The following is a 25268-nucleotide window of genomic DNA, read 5'->3' on the forward strand; positions in this document are numbered from 1 at the left end:
TTGCCTTCAAAGGATTCCGACAGCCGTCTCTCTCCCATTTCTTCCTTGGTCTTGCGCCCGTGATGACTGTCGATCTTGCGTATTACTCCTCCGTCGCGCACCGTTTTTCTCCCGTTTTTCCGTCGGTACGAGTCCATAGATCTTGAGGACGGGGTTGAATCGCGCGGGAAAACGAACGAAGATGCAGGCAATCCACCTCTCTTTAAGATTGTTCGGGTTTGTTCGATCGTATCCGCGGCGCATAGGCACCTCGTATTCTGCGTTCTCTTCTCTTTCTTGTTCTTACTGCCTCGTTTCGCTTATCCCTCCTTTCTCTCTCCTTTTGTCCATCCTTCGATCTCCTTTCCTTTTCTCCTTCTCTCCCTATCTCTCTTTCTCTCTCTCTTCCTCTTTTTCTCGCTCTTCGTTCCGTTGTGTCAAAGCAGCTGGGAAGCGGCGAAGTAAAGAGATAGGGGAGTCAGGCAACAAAGAAAGGGCAACAGGGGGGCGAGTGACACAGAGGGAAAAGAGAAAGGGAGAAAAGTGCGTTGTCGTAGCAATGATCAAAAGCAGTTTGCTCGCGGACTTGCCTCAAGTATCTTCGCCGGTGGCGCGAGGGGATGAAAGTTCGTTCGGCTTCCTTCCTCCTCTCCTTCCTCCGGCTTCATTCTTCGCCGGCGTTTCTTTATCTTCGCTCGGTAGACTCTTATCTCCGTTAGCTACCGCGTTCCGTATCTCCACCGCCGTCTCTCTTTATTGATTTTCCCTCGCGGTAAATTTCAACTTCGCGAAAAGTCGACCGATCGCACGGCTCGATTTCGCTTCTACGCCGCGCCGCCTGCCACGCTCCGCGCTAAGAAAATTCTACATTCAGAGAGGGAAACGCGAGTTCTATCGTCGTTTGGAAAGATTTATTTCCGCGAAGGTCGCCTTCCCTTGATCGAGTTTACTTTGAAACGAGCGAATAAACTGGATTAACATGGTGACTGATACTTTGTGCCCGGTGTAGACGCCTAAATTAAATTACTTGAGAGAGACGTCTTGGTATCCACTCTATCTTGATGTATTACGACTTGTGGAAGGATTAAAAATTAAAATATTCGCAAAATATTCGATATTTTCTAGCATTTTATTGTTGTAAGAGCTATATTAAATTTGTAATTTAACGGAAATTCACGATCAAATCAAGGCTTTCCAAGAATTTAAATCTTCGTTACATGACACATACGAAGATAATAGTTTTCAGAAAAAAGATTGATGTTTTTAAAAAAATTCGAAAGAAATAATTCTCAAAAATAATGTTCATTCTATGATATCCCTTCTTGGAAATAATTCAAATTGAGTTTTAAACTTTCCTTCTATCATTAAAAATGAAGATGATATCCATGTATTCTCCTGCAGTCTTATACATTAACCATTGTCCATAAAATTCTACTTATATATACCGTACCACATCGTAAACTTGTCACACCTTTCTGTTCAACATTACTCAAGCTCTCCCAGACGTAACTTCCAAAACAGAAAGCAAAGAATCTATCTACTCAATAGCATTCGCACGCTATTCCATGTTCACTTTCGCCTCAATTAATCACTTCGCATCCACATTAATATTCGTAAAAAGAAATACAGAATTATGTTACATCTGATACTAACTCTAGAAGAAGCGGAAACTAGAGAAACAGACAATAAAACAAATGGACTCGTTCCACTTGGTCCTCGGCGGTTTTCCTCGGGCTGTTTATAATCGATACGATGACCCGAGCGAGAGCGAAGCAGCAAAGTTTAATCGGCCTGTTCGCGGCTCTCGCTATAAATCCGTCAGCGTGGAAGTTATTCCCGTTGAAAGTGAAGCGAGACCAGGGCGAAGATAATCTCCGGTATAAGGTACGTTAAGATTCGAAAGGCGGCTGGCGGGAGAGCGTGTCCCAGTAGCATACATTATCTCGTTTCCTTTCGTCTCCGCCATTTCGTCCCTCGTTCTCGCCTCCCTCCCCTTTCTTTCCTCCACCATTTTCTCGCGACCTCCTGTCTGTCCTTTCCGCGGCGCCAGCCACTCGAGGAAACCTTCCTTCCCCTCGGTTTCCTCCCATAATCACGCATTTGCATGCAAACTCGATATCACTACTTAAAATGTAAAACAACTCTCGCGTCTCGCCGACCGTCTACCCCGCGTTTAGCTTCCTGGAGAACGATGAAAAGCAACCGGCAAACGAGCGGCCAAAGACGAGGGCGACACGGCGGGCCGAACGTCTAAATAAAAAATCAGCACGGGGAATATCTCACCTATCAAATGGTCGGTTACAACCATGTGAGAAAATTGAAATCCGACTGAAAATTCGAGCAATAATCTTTCCACGTGGGAAGTTTTCTAAAGTGAAAGCTATTGTATTTTTCTAAATTTTGCTGGTTTGTATTATAAAAGATATTTGTTATACACCCAGCAAATTTTGTTTAATAACTATTTTTCATAGCCTTTGTGTTTTTGTAGGCGATAAGATATAAGAATTTTTTTATTTTTTCGAAGCTTGCTTGTATTATAGAAGGTATAGGTTGTACACATATTATATAAAAAGTACATTGAATAACATTATTTGACAACGACTTTTGATTGTCTATGTACTTTTTTAGGAGATAAGATATAAAATATGAAGAAGCAAAGAAGAAACGTTTTATCTCTTGCAAGTGACTTGAAACTTGCACAATAAGTTATTAACCTTTCCACACGATTTATTTTCAATACTGTTGGGTGTAAATTTGTATTTATTTTTATGCAAATGAATTAAAGTAAATTACAGCAATAGAATTCAACGTTTTATATTTATTATGTTTATTATTACAATAAGACTTAATTTTTATAATCCTTTAAAGTGTGGTACTTTTTAAAACAATTACCAACGTTTTATAACAAACTTGTATTGTCATTTTCAACATGACATACGAGTGCAAAGATTTAACTCAGGATTTGCAAACAATTTGAAATTTCGTTTACCAAAGTTCCTCGCGATTTTTACGGGAAATGAAGTATAATGTTCAGCAATTAAATTGCAATAACGTTGTTAACAGCCGGATTTTTCTATTTGTAGTGACATAAAACAGTTTCGGGCACGTATTTTGGTCTACTACCTCCGTATAGGCGGCTGCTGACAACTTCCCTACACTTTTCAAGGGCAGAATGCCCTCTTTGCAGCCTTTGAATTTCGTGTCTGGCAGTCTTCATAGCAAAATAAGCCGAAAATGTGCAGTGAAATCTGCTCGGCCGAAGTCTTCACTTTCAAAGAAACACGGCTTTAAAGATCGCCGAGTGCGCGAGTAATTAGCGAAGCTGCCTTTGTCGCCGTCACGCACTCTCGGCGAGACTTTCAAAGACGATTCTGTCGTGGAGGAAACCTCCAGCCAGGAAACTATATCGCGGCACATTTGACTATAAGTTAAATTACACACCAACAGAATGTCTTCGTAGCTATTTCAATGAGACAAAAAGAAAGTCAAAGAACGTAACAAATATTTTTTAACACTAACCATACCGGCATCTTGTACACACCTATTTCTACCGTAACTAGTTAAATAACTGGCTACAAAATAAAGTTAAACAAATTATGACGATGATAAATTATTTTTAGTGGGAATAGAAATAAAAGATAAGACAATTGAAAAACTGATCAATCTGACAATACAGGAATCGATATAAAGTTAAATGAACGAAGGAAAACGCAAGATTTTAAATCCGATTGTTTGACCAGTTCCTGGTACGGTTAGTGTTAACGTTCCAGACTACTCCAAGGATACATCTGTTCGCTGAATAATGATTAGTTTCGTTGGCAGTGAAGTATATTAGCGCGAAACATGGGATTGTTCGAAGGCGTGCACCATTCGAACGCGCAACTGCATCTTATCAACGAAACAAGCTTGTGGAAAAGGGCGCAGTGGAGCGATAAAAACGGCAGAATTCCTCGAGGTATTCATATTTCACGTAATTACTTCCACGCTCGACGCGAATGAGTTCCTCGCGGTGAAAACAATGCCGTTTTGTCTACGAGGACGTCGAACTTCGTTGAACAAAGGCAGCTGAAAGAAGGACGCGGTCGTTGTCGTCCCCTCACCCACCACGCGGAAGCAAGAAAAATGTTTAACCCGCTTTTTACCCAGGACGCCGAGCTGTGGATCCTCCGCGCGTCCCCGATTCAATTTGCCTCGGTATCACATACGTGCGAGTATAAACATTTGTTCACGTTAAATCCTCGAAAATATTTTGCGTGGATAATTGAATCGATGAACGAAGAAAGAAAGCATTTTAATCCTTTGCACTCGACTGATTTTCATTGGAAATATTCAACAATTTCGGATGAGATATACATAGATGACATTCTGTGAAACTACATGAGAAGAGATACATACAGTAAGAAAAATGGGTATTTTAATTCAATGCTTCATATTGATGGATTGTACGAAGCTTAACATTATATGTAAGCCTTTAGAATATTACTTTATCAAATCTGGTGGTGATTGAAAGTTACCTCTCGATTGCAAAAGATTAATTAATAAGAAATTCATTTTTACTGGTTCTTGTAGGATGACAGTATATAAATTTTTATTAATATCTGTAAAATATTCAGCACAGGAACTTCATAACGTTTAAAATATATACAATTAAGAATATGGCGTGTAAACTATAATTGTTTATGTCCAAAAATTAGTCAGAATCAGCGTTTAATATTTTACAGCTAATTAGAAATCTGTATTATCTCACATACTCTCCCAAAAATCTACTAAAATTAAAATGATGGAATAGAGGATGTTTTCGTGTAAGCATATTTAAGCCAGAATTTTTCAGAATTGAAACTCACCCAATCCCGCGTGTCCGAAGCAGAACAAACAACCATCAGTCCCGTTGATGACAGCGTGGATGACGTCCGTCAGGGCGCTCGAGCAGATTTCAGTCTGAAAAAGTCAAGAAACCTTCATTATAGAATCCGAAAGGTTCGAAAGCATTGGGAATCAAAAATGATAGATCGATTCACGTCGTTCCAATTCACCCTGTAAAAGGTATAAGAAAATAAAGTGACGCCCGAAAATAATTGAGCTTTCCTGAATAACCGGTGTCAAGTCGTTTAAAGACGAAAGGTGTTCGTCAAGCACGATGGACGCGACTTTAATTGCTCCTCGTCGTCGCGGATGGGAGAGGGTTGGGCAATGAAGAGGGGTGGCGGCGAGCGCTCTTCGTTCGACGAAAGGAGGAACGTCAGGACTTTCAAGGATAACGACGAAGCTTAACTTTAAAGTGCTTAAGAAAGCGTTTGTGGGACGCTTTAATAAACGCGCTCGTAACGTCCTCCGGGCCGTAAGATGGTCCGGATGGGGGGGAGGGGAGGAGGAAGGAGGAGAACGCTAAGGATTACAGGAGGAGCGGCTTTGTTTGCTTTTAATATATTCATAGACGGGAAAAGTCCTTTTCGGTGACCAGAAAGAGCGCGAGAAGATCGCCGCAGCGTCTAGGGGGTTGTTCCACCCCCTATCTCTCATCGTTCGGTATACACGGCAGCGTTAGCGAGTGGTCGATAGTATCGTGATTTTCGAAGGGGCGAAGATTTCGATGCCCGTCGAGGAAAAGAGAATCACCGGAAGGAGAACACGGGGGATGGAAAACGGCGTGGGGTCGCGTGTTTCGCGAATTTCCTGCGGAAGCGACCGGGAATTTCCTTCGAGCCTGCACTCGATTCGTTTTGACCGATCGATATAGGCATCGACCACGCTCTCCCGTTCTCGCAAGGGTTAGTAAACGGTTCGCGGCCGGAAAGAGGATGGGTGGACCGAGAAAAAGTGTGTAGGTGTGTGGGAGAGGGAAGGAGACGACGACAAAGGGGAGCAGGTTGCAGGGAATATCAAGAGGAAGATGAGGACGTGTCGATACCTCGGCCAAACAAGATTGAAATCTTCGTAGACGAGAATCGGATGAATCTCGTGGCTTGAGATGGAAAAGGGGAGATGAAAGTTAGTTGATAGGAGAGCGATGCCGTTTGCGAGGAGAGAAAAAGAGACATAGGGGAAAGAGAGAAGGGAGACAGAGAAAAGGAGAGAGGGACTTTTAAGGAAAAAGAGAAACGATCGAAAAAAAAGAAGATGAGAGACAGTTTCTCGAGAATGTAAGACGAGCGCGAGAGAAGAATCGCGCGGTAGACAGCGATTTGGATAAAAGCCCTTCGGGGTTTCCTCGCCTTTCCTCTTCTCTCCTCATCCTCTACGCTCGCCGCGCTAAAGGAAACGGAAATAAGGAGTCCAGTCCCTCTTCCAATATGGTAATTCCAATCTGTCGTTGCTCGTTTCAAAGCACGCCAGACCGGCGATGAATCTTGTCGATACAAGCCTCGATGAAAGACGTCTTCGTGTCGAGTTTTGGGTTCGACGGATTTTCCTTAGAAACGGACAAGCGGACAATTCTTTCTCCTTTTGTTCATTTCAACCCCTCAGTTTTGACGTATATCTTTTGCCTTCATTATTTTTCTTCTTATTTTATTTCTTCAGGCTTATTATATGTATTTCTGTCTGTTATTTGGGCAGACTATTTTGTTTAGACATTAATGTCGATGTCAATGTTAACCTTTAGTGTTTTAAAATTGTGTGATGAGCTATGTGGAGTTTAACAAATCCCATATGAAAAATCCCCATAAACAATTAAAATCGGTTATGAACCCCTAATCTACTTACGCTTAGGTATACAATCGATAAGAAATCAGCAAACCGATACAATAAACCTCACTAAAATTTATATTAAAATTTCGATGATGATGTTGACCTAAACTAATCGCGTAAGAAGAATTTCTTTCTATGATGCCAAATCAAACAGATTGTGAAAACAGAAAAATAATTCGTATTAAATAAAAATCGGATAAAAGCAGAATCGAGTATACCCAGCTACACGAAGGTTAACCCCAAAATCAAAGATTAACCTGAAAATACATGCATAGAAACTGATGTAGCCACGATAAAAGAATCGCGATACCACAGATTGATAAGTACACAAGTACGAAACAAATCCGTCGTAGTACAAGAAGGATGATGCGACCTCGTCGCTGAGGGGTTAACTGCGATCGGGTATGACATAGAGAGTGTTCGTCTCGAAGCCCGTCACGCCCGGCGAAATCCCCGATGAGATTAACGGAGGACAGAAGGAGGCGAAGAATGGTCTCGTCGCTCGTTCGCGGAACAACAAGGACATTCATAATTATAACGGGATCATCCGGCAGGTTGTAACGCAAAGCAAACATATTTCGCGGCCGCCTACGCCCTCGAGGGGGCCGGCGCTTGCCCTACGTGGCCACTGGGGGCCGACGGCATTCACGGTTAATGAAATACGTGACCGAAGCCGCCGTCATAATCTCAAACACTTGATTCCGCGAATGAGAGGGACGGAAGGGCTCCCGTCGCGCTCTCCACGCGGAAAACATCCCTTTCCCGGCCGTCGATCCTAGGCACCGATAATGCGTCGAATTCAAATTATGTTTTTCGCCAGTGGCTCCGGCGACCGGGCTCGATTTCGCTTCGGCGAAAATTTATTACGCGCTGCTGCTAGTGGGGTTGACGGCAAGGGGAGTAGGGGCGGGGCGGGGTGAGAGAGGGAGCCGACGTGGATTGAATTTACGACTTGTTCGACCGTGTTCGAGATTAAGAATTTTTATGGAACTTTCACGTACACTGTTCCCCGCGGCTTTTTCGCCACAAGAATTACTGCTCGGTTTATGCACTCGTCGGGATTGACTGTTTTACGCGAAGGAACTGTTGCAAAATTGGAACGAACGCGTGTACACTGTCATAAATATTCGAATACCTTCGTTTCAGCGTAGGAAACATCTTGTGTGTGTTTTATACAGTCTTATAAAGGGAGTTATTACGGATGTAGATAATATTTGATGTTAGATAACATGGGTAATAGGATTTGATAGAAAATTCATTTGTTAAAAGTAAATACAATGGTTTTTTAGTGACCTCGTGGCCTTGCTGATATTTGAAATAAGAGGAATAATAATTATGGATTTATCTGAAATATTACCAGAATAGAATTCAGTAAGACGAATAATAAATACGCTGAATTGACATCCGCTGACTTTAATCAAACGTAGGGTGGAAAGTAGTTCTCATAGAAATATTGGACATGTATTTTTTGCATCGACCATCAATCATACTGACGGATTGGAAACTGTCATCGGAGCTTAAGGATGAGAAACAGATTTTTTTAGTCGGAGAAAATCAAAATTCCAGTTTATTTATATTTCGTATTTGGGTATATACACTTCATACGCGAAAGGACAAAAAAATAAATTAACATTTGGCCACAGAAAAATAATAAGAACAAGTTTTCTAACGCTTTGTTTAACTCAATGGAGTTTTTTAAATTTCATCTACATCGTTGAATTTTTTATAAAAAAGTAATGTTATGTTTTTATTATTTTGGAATTTAGATATTCGAGCAAACGTATTTTTTGCCCGCAAATTTGATGACCGCTTTTACCTGTACCATATAAATAAAAACCAATAAAAGCAAATACATGTAAAATACTCCTGTTGTTAGTTGGCCAGATCTATCATCATTTGCGATTCAAAACATACCCAGATTTCAACATCATTTAATTTGCCTAAATTTTGTCATGTTGCAAATTTATTCCTTACATTTCGAAAGTATTAAAATTGTATAACATATACTATACATTCGACATTTTACACATTCGCGTGGAAAATTTCAAACTAATTAATGAAACTGAATATTCAATATTATAGCTTCACAAAATTCCATTTTATCATTATCAATATTTCACTGCTAAATTAAAATTACATATACAATGAACGTGGAATTCCTTTTTCTTCAAGTAAATCATCCAAAACAATCAAGTGCTAAAAAAGACAGTTACGAAAACAGTCTCACGCTAATTAGAACCCACTCCCGTTAATAAAGAACACAAAAAACTGATCCGACCTGTCACGGCTAACCCAAAGCTACATCAACATTCCTCCACATTCGAAAAGTAATAACACGATTCCTGAAGTATTTTTAAGTAACGAACACCGGAAACAGCCAGAGGTTCAAGAAAATGAGAAGAGTCCGCTGCGGCGAGCACCTGTTTCGTTCACTGCCGAGCCCGCCATCGCCGCAGACGCGGCACGGGCATCTGGAAAACTTGCGAATTAAGAGATTCGCGAAAAGGGGGTCATTCGATTATCTCCGACCATTAAAAGGGTCCTGTCTGTCGCCTAACGCTGAACCGTCCGTTCCTTTTCCCGGTCTCTTCTTTTCCGAACTTTCGAACACGAGTTTTACATTTCGTTGCGCGAACCAGGGGTCGAAGGAGAGATGGCGCGCTAGAGAAAGGGAAACACGGAAGAAAGTCTGCTGGCGAAGTTCTCTTCCTCGAAGAAAAAGCCTATCTCGGGCAACGAGCTCCCCTACACCCTTCCGCGGCGTCACGAAACTCACCCCGGCGTTCTCACCCGGCGTGTCATTGGTATTCCGGGCAGCCGCGCCAATATTGCGTTACTAGAACGCGTCCTGCAAGCGGGATCGAAGCGACGCAGGGCCACGATGACACCAGAACGAAGTCGCTTGTAAGTCACACCGCGACGACCTAGGTTCCGTTTTAATTTACATCGACTGAAATTAATGCCCTCCTTCCCCAGTCTACGGCTTAATTGAGACCATCTCTCAAAGCCCGATTTTTTTCAATCGTCCTGGATGAAACAGCTTCATCGCTTTCAATTCCCTCGCTCCGTTTTAGCGTTCCAGTAGATTCTTGATTCCCTTCCGTAAGTACTCGTGGGAACAGAGATGTTCCCGTTCTGTTTCAAAAGGAGGAACTTCCTTCGGAATCTTCTTACGTTTCGCTCGACGGCGGTTGTTAGCTACCGAGTCCCAGAGGAAAGTGTCCCCGTTCGAACGACGCTTCCAGGAAAGTTTGAACGGGATGGGACTAGATAAAGATGATCTCGAGATTGTAATTATTCGGAATCTGTGAACGGGAGTGGAATCCGGAGTTGAGCGTCTGGAGCTTGTTCTTCATACTTTTTTTCTTCGAGTTCGAGGACTGTTGCACTTGGAGAGCGTTCGATTGAAGTTGTGATCGCTGAACGTATTATTTGTAGTAGAAATGAGAGCTAATGTTGTATATATTATGAGCATAAATCAATTTGATGTTTTGATTTAAATTAATTAATCATTTATACACGATTACTTTATTTCATCCTTGGGGTAAAATTAGAAAACTCTAAAATGGTGGAGGAGTATTTTAATGTTTAATGGATTTGTAATTTATTAAGTAGAATAACGTTGAATTAATTTTCGCTTCTAATCCGTTGAACAAGTAGATTAGAACAACTGAAAATATTTAAATAATAAAAGCTGTTCTTTTCTTAGAATCTATGCAAAATGACTGAGTACTTTCAACACTACAGATGAAGAAGATCATAATGAAGATTACTGGAAAAGTTCCTCGACACACGGAAATAATTAAACGTTCGTAATCACTTATATTCTCCACATCTAATAAGACAGTAATTGTTACGTCGCAGGCATGGCTCGTTCGATCAGATAGTTTTTTCCGATGGCGGTGGATATAACACGAACGTAATGCTGCGAGCAATTCTATGGGTTCTAATAACCATCTAGGCGAACGAGACGTTACTCTTGATAAATATTAGGCAATTGCCTCGTGCCGCTGAAACGGTTACGATAATTTTATGCGACCTCTATCCTCGCTTGAAAGCGAACGTTTTCGCTTGTGGAACGCTCGCGAAACGCAGAGGAAAGATCGCATTTGCATCTAGACACATCGCGGTTCGCCGCGAGACGCAATGTAGCGTTGCGGGCGGCGTTCGATGAAAAACGTATAAAAAACAAACAGACTTCGGCAGAATGGTTTTCACTCTCGTTTCGAGTAACGCGTGTGCTTACGGAACGGCGATGCGTGGGACAGAAGCGTGTACGCGTAGAAAGCTCGCCGTTCCGCGTTCACGAGCCGATAATTCCGAAAATTGCATCGCCATATGCGTGACATCCGGTTTTTGTTCATCGCACCGTGGTCCACTCGACGACTTACTCGCTTATAAATAAATTCCGATTGGATTGGAACGAGCACCGATCGACGAAAATATTCGACTGGCCTCCGGACGGTGGCCGACACGTGAAAATTCGAACGGAATTCTGCAACGTTCCAGCGAGCAAAGCGGTTTTTCCGGTTAAAAACGATCCCGGAAATCAATAGCGCAGGCAGTTGCTGCATTGATTTTGTGGAGCATCGTGTTAACCCTTTCGGTCATGGCGTCCTCATATAAGGACATACTGAATAAATGCTTGGTGTATCTGAATTCGGTAAATTTTATTGTTTGTAAACGTTTTCTTCATATTATCACGATCATAGATTGTAATGGACTCTTCCCAGCTATCTTGGTGATTGCGATTGTTAAATAGAATCTATAGTTGTCATAATATGAGGACAACGTTTACAAACAATAAAATTTACCGAATTTAGATACACCAAGCCTTTATTAAGTATATCCTTACATGAGGATGTCATGACCGAAAGGGTTCAGTTCGGAGAAGTGTGTTTCTCGAAGCGAGGAGAGTTTGTAAGAAGTTTCCTAGAGACTGAAAGTTCATTTAAAAAATCAATATTAAAAATGTAATTCAATTTTATTCATTCATATCGTTTGTCCACCATTTAGTTACAGTTTATGCTTTCTAACTGGGGAAATGTTTTCTGTTCGAATGGAACATATTGATATTTCATTATTCATTCGACATTTAAAACTATGTATGCTAATGAAAAGTTTAATGAAAACCTATTTCTTGAATGTTCTAATTTATCATTTTCAAGGAATATGAATTTCAATATTTGCTTCATATGAAACTAATTTTTATTTAATATTATTAGTTAGTATTATTATTCAAACAGTAAATGGACAAGACGAAGCATTTACCAGTTTTGAAGTAAATGCTTGAAGTTAGAGAAACTATGTACATTGTTTTCTAGCTATTTATGTTGACTTTGATTGATATAATACAATGAATACGCTATTCATTTCAGAGATCAGTACAGAGTATAATTTATATTTCCGAATAAAATCAATTACAGTGTGAAATAAATCTTCGTAAATGGCTATTGATATCTAATGGAAAAGATCGTGTTTGCGCACATTTAAAAGCTCTGTCAAAAATTAACGAATGCAAACAGTTTAAAAAATACTGCAATTATTGTATATTCAGAAATAAAACTAAAACTAGCACATTGTATTAAACTTGACTTATCAAACAATAAAAATATGATACTATTAAAAACGTAACGTTATTATCTCAACCTGTACAAAAATTAAAAGCAATCAGAAACATCCGTCGACGGCTTCCACAAAGAATGACTACCATAAATTTCGTGCAACATCATCCCATGAAGTATCGATTGAAATATCGGACTCGACATTAAAGGAATTTTTTTTCGAATCCACCAGACACTGAGCATCCCAACGGTACGCGTCTCGCGGTCGACGACGTTCATCGCGCCGGGCTCGACGCGGAATTTTCAACTCGACAACTTCGACGGGAAACTCCGCGCCGCGCGATAACTCTCGAGATAACAGTCCGTAGAACTTTTTATCCGAAGCATTTTCAAAGTAACGCGGTAAGACCGATCAGGGGGATGGCTCGGCGGGGCGTGAAAGGACGCGAGGAGGGTGGCGCGCGGGCATGGGGGTTCACCGTCAACCCCTGCGCCCACCCCCCGGCAGCTTGGTGAAATATGTCGCGATTTACACGGGAGATTGGCGTCATTGGCGCCTGGGGAGCAAGCGAGAGAGCACCCTCTCGCGTCAAACCCCTACCAAAACCAACCAACGCCGCCACCCCGCTCTCTCGCCAGATAGCGGTGGCTGGTCGGATCAAAAAAGCATTCGTGAAATCCAACGCACTCGGTTTGAGCGATGCGCAATCGAAATCGCCGGTAACCCTATCCGCGTTTCGCTTTCACCACCCTATGCCGGCTTGTCTCTCCTCTCTTCATTCTCTCCTGCCGTTTGGATTTCCGAATGCTCGGAACAACGGTTGTTAAAAATAATTAAAAAGAGTTCGTCGGCCGACGCCGCCGTCCACGGAAAAATTGACCGTGGACAAACGCGAAAAATTGTTTCTCGTCACGGTTGCCTAACTCCTATCACCGGTTTTTTGTTTGGCGATAGTGTTCTAACGCGGTGATCCTTAACCCCTTGACGTTATTGGTTTCGGGTGATAAACTTAATTATAATGTCTTTGTTTGTGGTATATTTCTCTTATAATAGCAATGTGACTATTATATATACTACAAAATAATAATAATTATTATTTTGTAGTATAATAGAATCTCGATTAAGCGAATCACCGTTTCTCATGATTTAAATTGCTCAGGGATTTGGATACTTAGAAACTCAAGAATTCGGATTCTTAGATTATGCTTCAAGATATATGTGATCTAATTTGCAAACATACTTTGAAGAATCCTTTTTCGAGTCTCTACTTATCTGGACTGATAATAGCATAATTCAATTGGATAATCGAGGTTTCTACTATGATATAAATTGTTTTATTTTCTTCTGTTGCGTATGTCCGAGTGGAAAGCAAAGCGAAATACTACAGTTCGACCCAGCGCGGTAAAGTTAAGTTACAGGGATAAGCATTATCTTTCTGTATACTACGGATCACCTTCAAATTTTACATTGCTACTAATCCTCAAACTCAAAATTGAAATCTACTACTAATTTACTATTTTAATATCTGACAACATATTAAAACTGTAACAGGCAATAATGTATACTACGAAAAGTAGTATGTTACCATTATTTTATTCGAAATAATGTCGTTACTGATGGTGCATTGAATGGCGGTCCATTATTGTTAGATAAGTGAACATAATTCTGTACAAAAAGCAGGTCTGTAGATGTTAAAGAGAGACGGTCAACGTTGGCAACATAGCTGATGGATGCGATCTTTGAAGGATCAACGTGACGGACACCTGTCAAACTTCATCAGCGAGTCGTGAATCCCGAGTCCTGGCCCGAATTAATCTTACTGTAATATGGAAATGAGTCATCCGGGCGAACTGCGAGAAGATGCGGTCGAACGGACGGATCTATTCTGGGGGGAGGGGGATGCAGAACAAGGAATATGGATGCGACCAATTGGGGTGGATCCGTTCCATGGGCCCGTATGATTGGTTTACAGATTACCGTGCGTCTGCCGGAGAACGCCGCTATCAACCCCTATTCGACGCTGCTCGTTTGTTAGACGGATCTGGACGATATCGTTCGAGGACCTGCCAGATGCACTTTTCTAAAGTCTGGAAAGAACACGATCACCCATTTGCGAACGATCCGGAATGGATTCTTGTAATAACGTCTTCCTTTGTTACTCGCGAAATCCCTCGGCAGACAATAAAATCTTACTCGGATACAGGCTCTTAAAGGCTATCCCTATGTTGCAGGGAAAAAATACACTCTTTATGTATTATTAATTTATGATTCTTCTCGAATAATTACGTACAGGAATTTATTTAAATAATTGAAAATTATACATGTTTAATTAAAAAAGTTAACGATTATACAAGTGAAGGTTTATAATTAAGAAGGTATCATTAGTAAAATAATCTATGAAAAGTTTTATGATTATAATATATACAAGTTTTATAATTTATATATTTCAGACTTTAAACGGCAAATTAAATAGCCTTGTATTTCACGCAACAGGTTTTTTATGTATAGAGGATTCTATGAAAAGAATTAATGCATGTAGAGGAATGCAACAATGAATAATTTGACAACTTGTGGATGGTGACATATAAGCCGTATTTGTCCTGTAAGTTTTAATAGGTAATAATAATCCCCAGAAGACATTAAACCCTCTTCACCACGAATAATCATTATTTCTTGATGAAGTTTCCTGATGAAGAATTATAATATTGCATTAACCACGTGGTAAAATTAATATAGGTATGAATACTTATGGATAAAGCTTCAAATCAATTAAAGGGTTACGAAGATTGAACTTTCCGCCTATGAAAACTAATAATTTAATACTTTTTTCTGCTGTAAAATTATCAACAATTAAATAAATCTTGAAGTAAACCTATCTACAAAATAAATCGAGTAACAAGGAATTAATTTGTTTCTTGCAAACCGAGATACCTTTTAAATATTCCCATTAATAAATTCACTCTAAATTCATTTACTGGTAGTCTGAAGTATCTTAAGTAACAATTTGCACGCCGCCAATACTCATTTCATCCGAAATACCGACGAAGAAGCAACCATTCCACTTTAATTCCACGTGAAGAAGGGTCGAGAACACTTCCATGGTAATCGCTATAATCGAATCGGTCCGCAAATTAGAATGTCGACATTCATAAAGTAATAAGAGTGCCAGACCCATCGGACAATTCTTTCAATTGAACATTTTAATTGCCATGTCGCCAAAATTTGGGTGACGCAATCTTCTATCTAAATTAAAAAATCAATTATCTCAACAACATATCGTACAAATCAAATTTTATTCAGTCTATGAGATATAATAAGATTAATTGATCGTTTTGATTTTCCAATGCCTGTTCTACGACAAAATCCATTTCAACCGTATAAGATTTTGATGAATGCTGATTTCAAAGTCAACGCGTTAAGAGAACTCAGCCAAAATTACTCAAGATTTCAATAAGCAAAGCATCCACACTCATGTCACATGAATCGATCTCTATGTACGGTGTCGGTAGCCGATCGATTTTCGTCGAGACACTGAAAATCCAGTATGGAGAACAGGAAGGGTAGAGGGTTGAATTTCTAGGCATCGCGACGTGGCTCATTCGATCAGCATTCACTGGGAAATGAGCAATACATAGATCGAAGGCACGCTATACGGTGGACAGAAACGCCGATTACTAGAAGGGTGAGAGAAAACGAGATGGAGACGGATAGAGTCGAGCAGATGTAGATCGAAAGAGAAAGCAATAGGGGTTGAAGAGAGAGAGAGAGAGAGAGCGCAGGCGCGTACCGCACTGTACACACACGCGTAATCCACAGCGTGACTATTAGTCGTAAGTCAATAATAAAGCCCTTGTCCTGGACCGACCATAATGGCCTCAGTGAATTATTCTGTCCAGGATGCATTGTCCTGCCGGATCGTCCGCGGGGATAGAATTGTCGGTAGCCGCGACCGATATATGTTGTGTACACACGCGTAAGATCTCAAACGGGGAATGCATCTACGACCGTATTCACGTACTGAGCACCGTAATTGAGATAGATGTTCAATTAATTTGGCCAGGTTTCATTTGCACACGGGTTCCGACCGGCATCGCTCGAGCACACTTCACGTCCTTTTCCTTCGACGCGACACGGAAACGGGACCTGAGATCGACAGGCTCTCTCCTTGTCGCCTGCTGACGAATAAATGTACTGATTGCGTTCCGGCACTGAGGTTTGTTTCACGCCTCACGGATTATGCTGGTGCCGGACACGCAGATCCATTCGCAACACAACGATGGAGCCATGGAACGATGTGACGAGTGGTCCCTTGGTTGATTAAATCTGTGATACCGATGAGCAAACGTCTGTGAAGATTGAGTTTCGGAGAAAAAGAAATTTGTCGATAATTTTACCTTTGTGTTTTGTTTGAATCACAAATTCGCAATTGGGAACGTGCGAAGGTTACTTCGAATTTAGTTTTTGTATTCTAAATTTATCAAAGACCCGTGCCTTTGAAATATCTCTTGAATGATTTTCCGAGGACCTCTAAGGATGCTTCAAGAACAAGCTAAAGAATCCTTCAGACTCCCCTAATTCTTACAAGTTTAGGGACCTAACGAGGACCTCATTTTGAGAAGTATAACTGTATTACTACATAATAAATCTGAGGCCTGCTACGTAAGTGATGGTTTAATGTTAATTTTTATGCAATCATATGTATCTCTAATGTATGCGTCTGATTCCCTGGGTTGTTATTACCGGAACGTTATCTCTACGATGCAAATGTAACAAGTGAAGTTAACACGTGCATACGACGTGGTCTCCTACCTTGATGACTTAAAAGTGCTCATAAATTATTTTCTACACTAAAAAGCGTATTAAGTGAAGGATGCATGATATCGAAGTGGGCATATATTTGAATAATTATTTGCTATATTGTTTATGTATAACGATATATAAATCACCTTATCTTTTTTATATTTTATATTTATACTTGGGCATAATTTTCATATGCAATATGATTATTTTAAATATGTAATAAATTAAAATAAAGAATACTTTTAATGCCAGGGAGCGAAATATTGCTCCTTCATGCACTTGCGAAAAGTTCCTTTTTATTTTAGTAGCACTAAAGAAAATCTAGCATATTTTTAGTATTGTGTAAAAATTTTATGAACTTTAAATGAAAATTGACCGAAATATAAATTTTCGTTTATAATCATGCATCTTTATTCAAAACTGTCTGGCATTTCTCAAATATGTATCTAAATATCACCTGGCACTCAAATAGTTAATATGTAAAACATAAAATATTAACGTGACATTATGTCTACATTAAACATCACTGCTATCTTCATTGTTTAGCACTACTGATACATGTACCTATCGCATAAGAAAAAGGTCAGAATATCTAAAATCAGTCCACGTACCACGCGCCTCTAAACTGCATCCGTTTTCGCACATTGGATTTTTAAGAACAGCAGTTAGATCGAGACCTTTCTTTTACGTAGAGAAGAGAACAGCGAGCGCAGTTCGACTTATCCAATCCTCGAAGTGTTTCGAGAAATTCCAGCGAGACGAGAAGTGAATTACAATGACGACGAAAATTCACCACGGACAAGGTGAAACGAACTGACGTTACGTCGACTAAGCATCGGCCGAATCTTCGATAAATTTGTAATATCGCCAGCTGTCAGGGCCATTCATCCGTAGGGCGCTGAACTACGAAAGAATAGACACGTAGAGAGTTCCGCGTAGTTTCACGCCTGCGCGAGGTTTATTTCCGCGAAAGACACCCGCCCCGGAAGAAAGACGGAGGTGAAAAGAACGCCGCCTCGAAAGGGAACGCCTTTGAAGTTCCAATTTGTTCGATACCTTTTTCCAACGCCTTTTCGCTGCCGACAAATCGGTATGTGTTACATGAATTCTGACAATTTGCCAAACAGAATACACGAACTCACGATGGAATTACCTCTAGCAACATTTTTCGTGATATACACTGGTCCATGAAAGTATTTACAATCGATACATTCATGTTGGTTTTATTTAATGAATGAAAAATAGTTACACGCCACTTTAAGAGACAGATAATAACATAAAAGAACATGTCTGTACAGTATAGAATATATGGATAGAAGAAAGAATGCTCGTTTGTTTCATTATGCATTTTCTCTGCGAACTATCGTAAATGATTTAACTTCGAAGTTATTTTTTCAGTTATGCCACGAGATGAGCTGTCATTGCTAATTTCTAGTATTTATAATGGAAGAAAAGAGAAAATAGATAGACTACCGAAGAATACAAGAGAAAATTTCCAGATAATCAATAACTCCAATTATTTCTTTTTATATAAATCATTCATACCCTTTTTATATAACTATAATAACATCATTTGCATATTACAGATATTTCATGAAATTTATATCCTGCGTTTAAAATACATTTTATTTATGAAAACTGATAAACAAATGTTGACAGCGAACGTATCGCGCAAAAATCATTTCGACGATGTAATAAATTTTATGATCCCGGTATAGTAGGGGGATACAAACAGTGAATTATTTATTGTCGGATCACGAACGAATATCGCTCACTTTCAACAAGCTGCTGATGGTGGAGAATCAAAAGTAAATCTTTCAAATGAAATCATTGAACGGTATCTATTCGGTCGCGCGTGTATTGAATGCGATTTCAGCGCGCAAAGCGACCAATGGCCACAGCCACGTTAATTTTCGACTGACCCATAATCAATCTAACGCGATGTGTTTGCGTGTCATACTCGACTGCTTCTCTACACAGTCGTCAGGCGTATTCGCGGTTCGCTTATTTGCGGACTCGGTTAGCAAAAGTATCCACTGACTAGCCAAAGATTACCGGTGAATCGAAATTGCAACCGGGTTGGATTAACTTTGCCGCGCATGTGCAATGTAATTCAATGTGCTGTTGAATCGTCGGTTTTTACAATGGCCGCCTAGCGGAATTCCACAGTGCAACATCAGCGTTAAACTAAGTAATTGGAAAACAGCATCCACCTGCCTGATTCAATGCTGCATTGAATCAAATAACATACAGAAATATCAGTAAAACGCAATTTATATTTTAACATTTCATTCATTTCTAACTATTCAATTTCTATGAAGAGATGGAAATAAAATGAAATACAAGTATTAACAACGGAATACGTAGTAACGGAATTTTTTCGTACAGTCAACACTGCAACGCGGAGTTTTTTTCCAAGATTTTTGCTATTTAATGCACTATAGTCTAACTCTTTTTTCCCCCTTGAGTTTATTGTTATTTTACAGTGGAATTAGTTTTACTTCTATAGACATTTTTGCGAATGCACCATATGGCGACTATGGTTGTTAAGAAGTAAAATCACTTCTAGAAATAATGCATATTCATCTTGCATGGTTCAGTAACAAAATTGACATAAATCAGAAATTTAAGTAAACAAAATAAAATAGCATGCTCGTCATTTGCATTGAGTTTTATTTTCGATGGACTTTCAGTACTCTTATTTATTTACCGATAAATCTTTGCATTCAATTATATGGTAATATTTATAGGAATGTAAATTCCTACAATAATCATATTGACATAAATTGATTTAGATTGTTTCTATTTCCTTTTACTTGTGTCCCATAGTAAAATAATCTACAAACTATAAAAATTTATGTAAATTTGCACGTTTGTACAAAATTTGAAAAAATGGAAATTAAAGTTCTTTCAACCCTTCAACTATGCATCTGAAAATTAATAGTAATACAACACTCTATTTCATACCCTAGAATTCTATACTTTACGATCTTTCATAGATTTTCTAACCCCATAAATACGTAAAGTTTCGCAGCACAGTATTCAGAAACAAGAAACTACAGAACATATCACTATCAAAATATTTAACAGACCGACAAAACTTACAAATTTATACGAAAGAAATGTAAAATGAAGACTTTCCAGTCCCATCTTCCTCTATATATTTTCACACGTCACCCCACACTCTCCCACAAATCCCAAACACCACTAGTCCTCCCAGCATCGTAGCTCAACGTTTACACGATATCCCCGAACCGCGGCGGACAGACCGAAAGAATTGAAAGACCGTCGAAGGGTGGGATACTGGTTAAAGATGAACCACTTTCGACCGGGTATCGGCCGACGACGGTCTTTAAAATATTCACACGGCCCCGCGTTTGACGGTCGCGCCGCGCGGAAAGGACGAAAGCGTCCCCCAGGACACAGGGACACATTCTCCCGGAGAATTTCCTCTGTTGGGCCGGGGTCCTTCCATCGATTCCGAACTTCAGACCGGTCCAGGAAGCATTGCACCGTTTCGACTCCAAGGGAGACAGAAAGCGGGACAAAAAACTAAAAAAAAAGGAGAGGAAAAAGGGAAAGGAGAAAAAGGAGAGGGGCCATTGTGACTTTCGATGACAATCGTCGCGGCGAACGTGGACATTTGATCGAATCAATCGATTGGTTTCTATGGTTCTTCTAAACACAGTCGGATGAGGGTGTGGGGCTGCGTCAAAGGGCCAGGGGACTGGCGGAGAGAGACCGGATAGAGGAATGAGAGGAATGACGGGCTGGTCCCTGGAGAGGACTAGCTGCCAGCGGGGAACAGAGATACGAGAGTCGTGCACGCGTGGTGTAGCGAGAGGGACGAGAGGGCGAGGGTGAAAGAGGGGCGGGAGAGAGGGAGAGCCGGGAAAACCGAGTAGCTCCGGGCTCATTTGAATCCGACGTTCGATAATGTCCCCGGAGAGCACCGAAATATCTCCGGTGCACATGCACGTACACGTAGGTAGGTACGTCGCGATATTATAACGCACTCCGTGGTCCCCGATGACATTTTCCGTGGCGATGTCGTTCATCAATGCCACGCAATAAAATTCGCTACGAGGACGGGGGAAAGATGCAGCGAAGACCGCGGGCCACACCGACGAAAGACGCGAGACGCTGATCGATCGCGATCGTCTTGATGGGTGCACGTGCGGTGGATATTCTCTTATATTTATCCTGAATAGATTGACGGGCTGCTTGTGGGGGAGGGGGGAGAACATCGGTAACGAAAAGTGAACGATGATTTAACGGAGGATGAAGGATAATCAGAGGATTTGATGGAATGGTCCGCGGGATACTCTATTAAAATGTCGCCGAAATGTATATACCGGGGCATAATACACGGATTCCGGGTAGAGTTCGTGTTTGTCTAAATTAATGTTTCGTTGGAATTGAATTAATAGCCCACGTAATCTGATGGTGTTTTCGAATGTGGGGCGGGAATGATTCGTGTCGAAAATGGAAGAAAGTGAAATGATTGGAGGATAATAGACTTTATTTCTAGATGTATTTGATCGACGTACATTTACGGCGTTGACAAATGGGAGAGTTAATATTTGAGACCGATTCGTTATTTTTATTAAATTCTAGTATTAGTAAGTATATCAAATGTGTTTTCTATTGGATTATCTGGTATAACCTCTATTTCAACAAGCGACAACGTTTTATTAACTTTCTTGTTTAATTTATATATCTCGAGGGGTATTAATAATAAAATAAATAAATCGAGTAGAAATGATAATAGAAAAATAGATAGAATAGTCTGAAACAATAATTTGAGATAAACATGAATTGATAATTATAATATCATCATTTGTCTATAACTGCATATATAAATTTAATTAAAATGTCAACGTTATCTTCTCACCAAATAAATAATTCCAAACTTTAAGTAATAATCGTAATCAGTATTTAAACAAGAGTCATTCATATAAATGAAAAAATCCCTCAATTGAGCGAAGAATAAATTGCATCAAACTTTTCTTGAAAGAAGAAGACGGTTATAGGAATCAGGTCAGTTAAATGTTCTCGCCAACCGAAGGATCGGTCACGCAAATTCAAAAATAATCATGACTATCAACGTTCAATTCGATTTCCTCGAGCCAAAGAGAAGTCATGGGCAAGAAGCAACATTCGCCCGAGGGATGGTGGGTTGGGGGCTGGATTTTCCTGTCGGGAGGTGGAGTTTAGAGGTCGGGAAATTAGTTTAGTTATGCGCCCGGCAGGGACGTCTCCCGCGTCTCTAGGATGAACGTAAGTTGACGACGGAGCACATAGACGTTTCAACGTTCTGACTTTCTGCCCCCTTTACTCCGTAATGTCCTCCAGAATTCTTCTCTTTTCCTATTTATCTACCTAGTGCTGGCTTTTCCGTGCTCCTCGATGAAAGGTATCGAAGGGCCGTGGAGAAACTATTCTTCGCGGACAAGAGAGAAAAGAGCCGACGCTTCAGTGAATTTCCCAAGGTGTCGAAGGTGAATCGACGATCGCGACCGAAATTGACGTTCGTGAATTATGAAACACGCTTTGTGTCCGGCAGACAGGATTCGAAGGTACTTCTAACGCTTACCTGAGAGTCTTCTTCGGTAAATATCGCGTCGAAGGCAAACATTTTTGGCGCCGCCACGGTCGGCCTGCGATCTTCCGCCAAGGACGACTGTCCGGCCGTTGGATCAACCAGTGTCACCTGTTTCTTCCTCTTGTCCGCATTGAAGAAGCTTCCTCCTTCGCCAGGTGACACTTTTAACATAACTTTTACCTGGAAATCAGAAAATGAACAGTTTCATGAATAATAGTTTGAAGAGTGTTATTAATAAATATAGTGAAGATATACTGTTGCGCAATATAACTGATGTGATTTTTGTGAAATTGATTATTACGAAAAATTTTAAATGTTAAATATCCATGAAATACTTGACTCTTAATCAAACGTTATTTTAATTTCGTTTATAGTTATACAATTACTATAAAGCATAAGGTAATATATAGTTTTAAATAACGAAATATTATTTCTTAATAAATATTTGCTCGGAAGTACATAAATCTTCAGAAATATATGAGATTTATGTTATCTTCTTCCAATATCTTCCGTGATTAGTGAATTATAATTGCATAAGTGAAAGGGAAGGTTGTTTACTTAATATAGTAAAGCAATTCCAATCAAGTGTAAAGCATCTTTTATTGGCCATTATTGGTTATTCAAACAATGACAAAAAACGTTTATTTCTTGATAAAAATTACAGAAATGATCATATTTCTTTCAAAAATGTAGATGAAATAAAATTTCCTAACTTTAAGTTAATTTTCCTAATTATTTCCTAATAATTTCTTTCAAAAATGTAGACGAAATAAAATTTCCTAATTAAGTTTGAAATGGAAAAAAATAAAAGAGATAATATCAGCGTATTCTCTCAGAATTCGCTCTAGCTGTAGGGGGTTAACGACAAATCATTCTTAAGGAATATTATTCCCTTACTTTGCAAGTAATCCACGAACGGACTATTTTCCGAAGAATAAAACTATTGATCCGTTTGACAGTATCTTGATAGGGGTTGATTGTAGACAACCAAGAACGGAAGTCGGTATTCTCAAACGTCCAGCAATTTCGCTGGAGCAGCATAATGTTACGTAATGACTGAAATCTTCTTCTAGTTGAACAATAGCCTCATCAGAATTATCTGATGGACAGTTTCTGGCGGAAAATGGACCTGGGGTCTAAAATTACAGCGACCCACGTTGGCCAATCCGGTTCGATGAACTCTGGCGACGCTCCTTGCATTGAACCTCTATAAAAACTTACTCATTAGCGGGTATTGGATTCTACTTGTCACGTGAATTACGATATTACGAATTTTTAATGACATTTCCGCCAAAAACCTCTATCAAATACAATCATTCTATTTCTTGATCAGAAACCAAACATTAATCATTCTAGATGATACATATTTAAGTACGGAATAGTCCGATCACTGGAATAGATCGCCAATATAGATATTTCAAAATAACTAGAAGCGTGGCAAGAATATGTATCTCATTTAAAGCAAACCAATCAATATCATATCTCCCATCGACAATTATTGCAAAATCGCAATAAACTTATAAGCTTAATTTTAACACGCTTAAAATTTTATGAAAATAGTCGACCCATCCTAAACTTACCTCGGTTCATCTGAATAAATATTTCGATCTAAACGAATAGTTATACTCGACATTCACAGGACTTCCAAGCAGCAACGAGAAAATAATCAACGAACTTGTCGATCTTAGGTGACTGTTACATAACACCATGTTAGAAGCGTAATCGGTCACGGGTTAGAACGCAGCGAAGATGGAATGCACTGAAAGGCGTGAAAATAAAGGGCGGGGATGCGCTGTCTCTAAGGAGACCGACTTCTCCCGCTCCTTGCCGTCATAAGATATCTCGTTTGTCGTCGGGAGAAAAATACGCGGCCGTTCTGATGACGATTTATCAACGTTTCCGCTCGAAGAAAGTCGAATCAAATTTCCAAGCGCGAAACCGGCTAGGTGAGAAAACAACGAGCTTCGCAGGCGCGCGGTGGCTGTATCGATGCGTCGTTAAAACTGCATTCGTCGACTCGAAGATCGATGTTCTCATCGATCGGTGCGGACGGGCAGCAGGGTGGAACGGAGCAGGCGAAATGTCGCGACGCGACGCGACGTCCGTTCGGCCGGCTGTCCAGGAAATTGCGTTTCGAGATTTCGTTCAGATTGCGGCGCACGTTCTATCTTTTGCATACGGAACGGCCTTGTCTGGGGCCCGCGGCTGCGAAAAAGGAACGCTACACTTTTTCCAACCCCCGTTCACCCCTTTCTAGATATACCTTTCTTTCCGTGGACCCTTCTTCGTACACGCGATGCATTGGTTCAACATGGAAAGACCAAGTGATAGAAATTGAAAGAGCGGCCAGAAATAAAATAACTTTTTCCCCAGTCTTATTGGGAAAACTCTGCATATCGATTACCTTCTTCTCTCTTTCTTTTCCTTTCACGTTCGCTATCATTCTCTCTTCTTCTTATATGCTCTCGAAGGTACATCGCCTTGTATTCTGGCGAATCACCGTACTTTCCTTCTGATTCTTCCCTTTTCTTCTACGTTCTGCGTTCATATATCTCGTAACGAGGTTGATTTCGGGGCTGGATATCTGTTACGCACGAACGATTCTCAGAATCGTCTATTCGAATCTACGACG

At 40.2% G+C, this 25268-nt stretch overlaps 1 protein-coding gene across 2 annotated transcripts in view; it reads right to left on the reverse strand.

Moving 5' to 3' along the window:
• LOC116431261 (uncharacterized) overlaps positions 1-25268 on the reverse strand; it is a 481036-nt gene that overhangs the window by 44776 nt on the left and 410992 nt on the right. For both annotated transcript variants that reach the window (XR_012999385.1, XM_076370678.1), the window contains 2 exons: positions 22628-22816; positions 4824-4917 (listed from right to left, as the gene is read on the reverse strand). Coding sequence is in view for 1 of the 2 variants with exons in the window: in XM_076370678.1 (XP_076226793.1) it covers positions 4824-4917; positions 22628-22816 (283 nt within the window). In the remaining variant the exon portion in view is untranslated. The remainder of the gene's footprint in view (positions 1-4823; positions 4918-22627; positions 22817-25268) is intronic.

This window comes from Nomia melanderi, chromosome 9 (assembly GCF_051020985.1).
Source record: "Nomia melanderi isolate GNS246 chromosome 9, iyNomMela1, whole genome shotgun sequence".
Lineage (NCBI taxonomy): Eukaryota > Metazoa > Arthropoda > Insecta > Hymenoptera > Halictidae > Nomia > Nomia melanderi.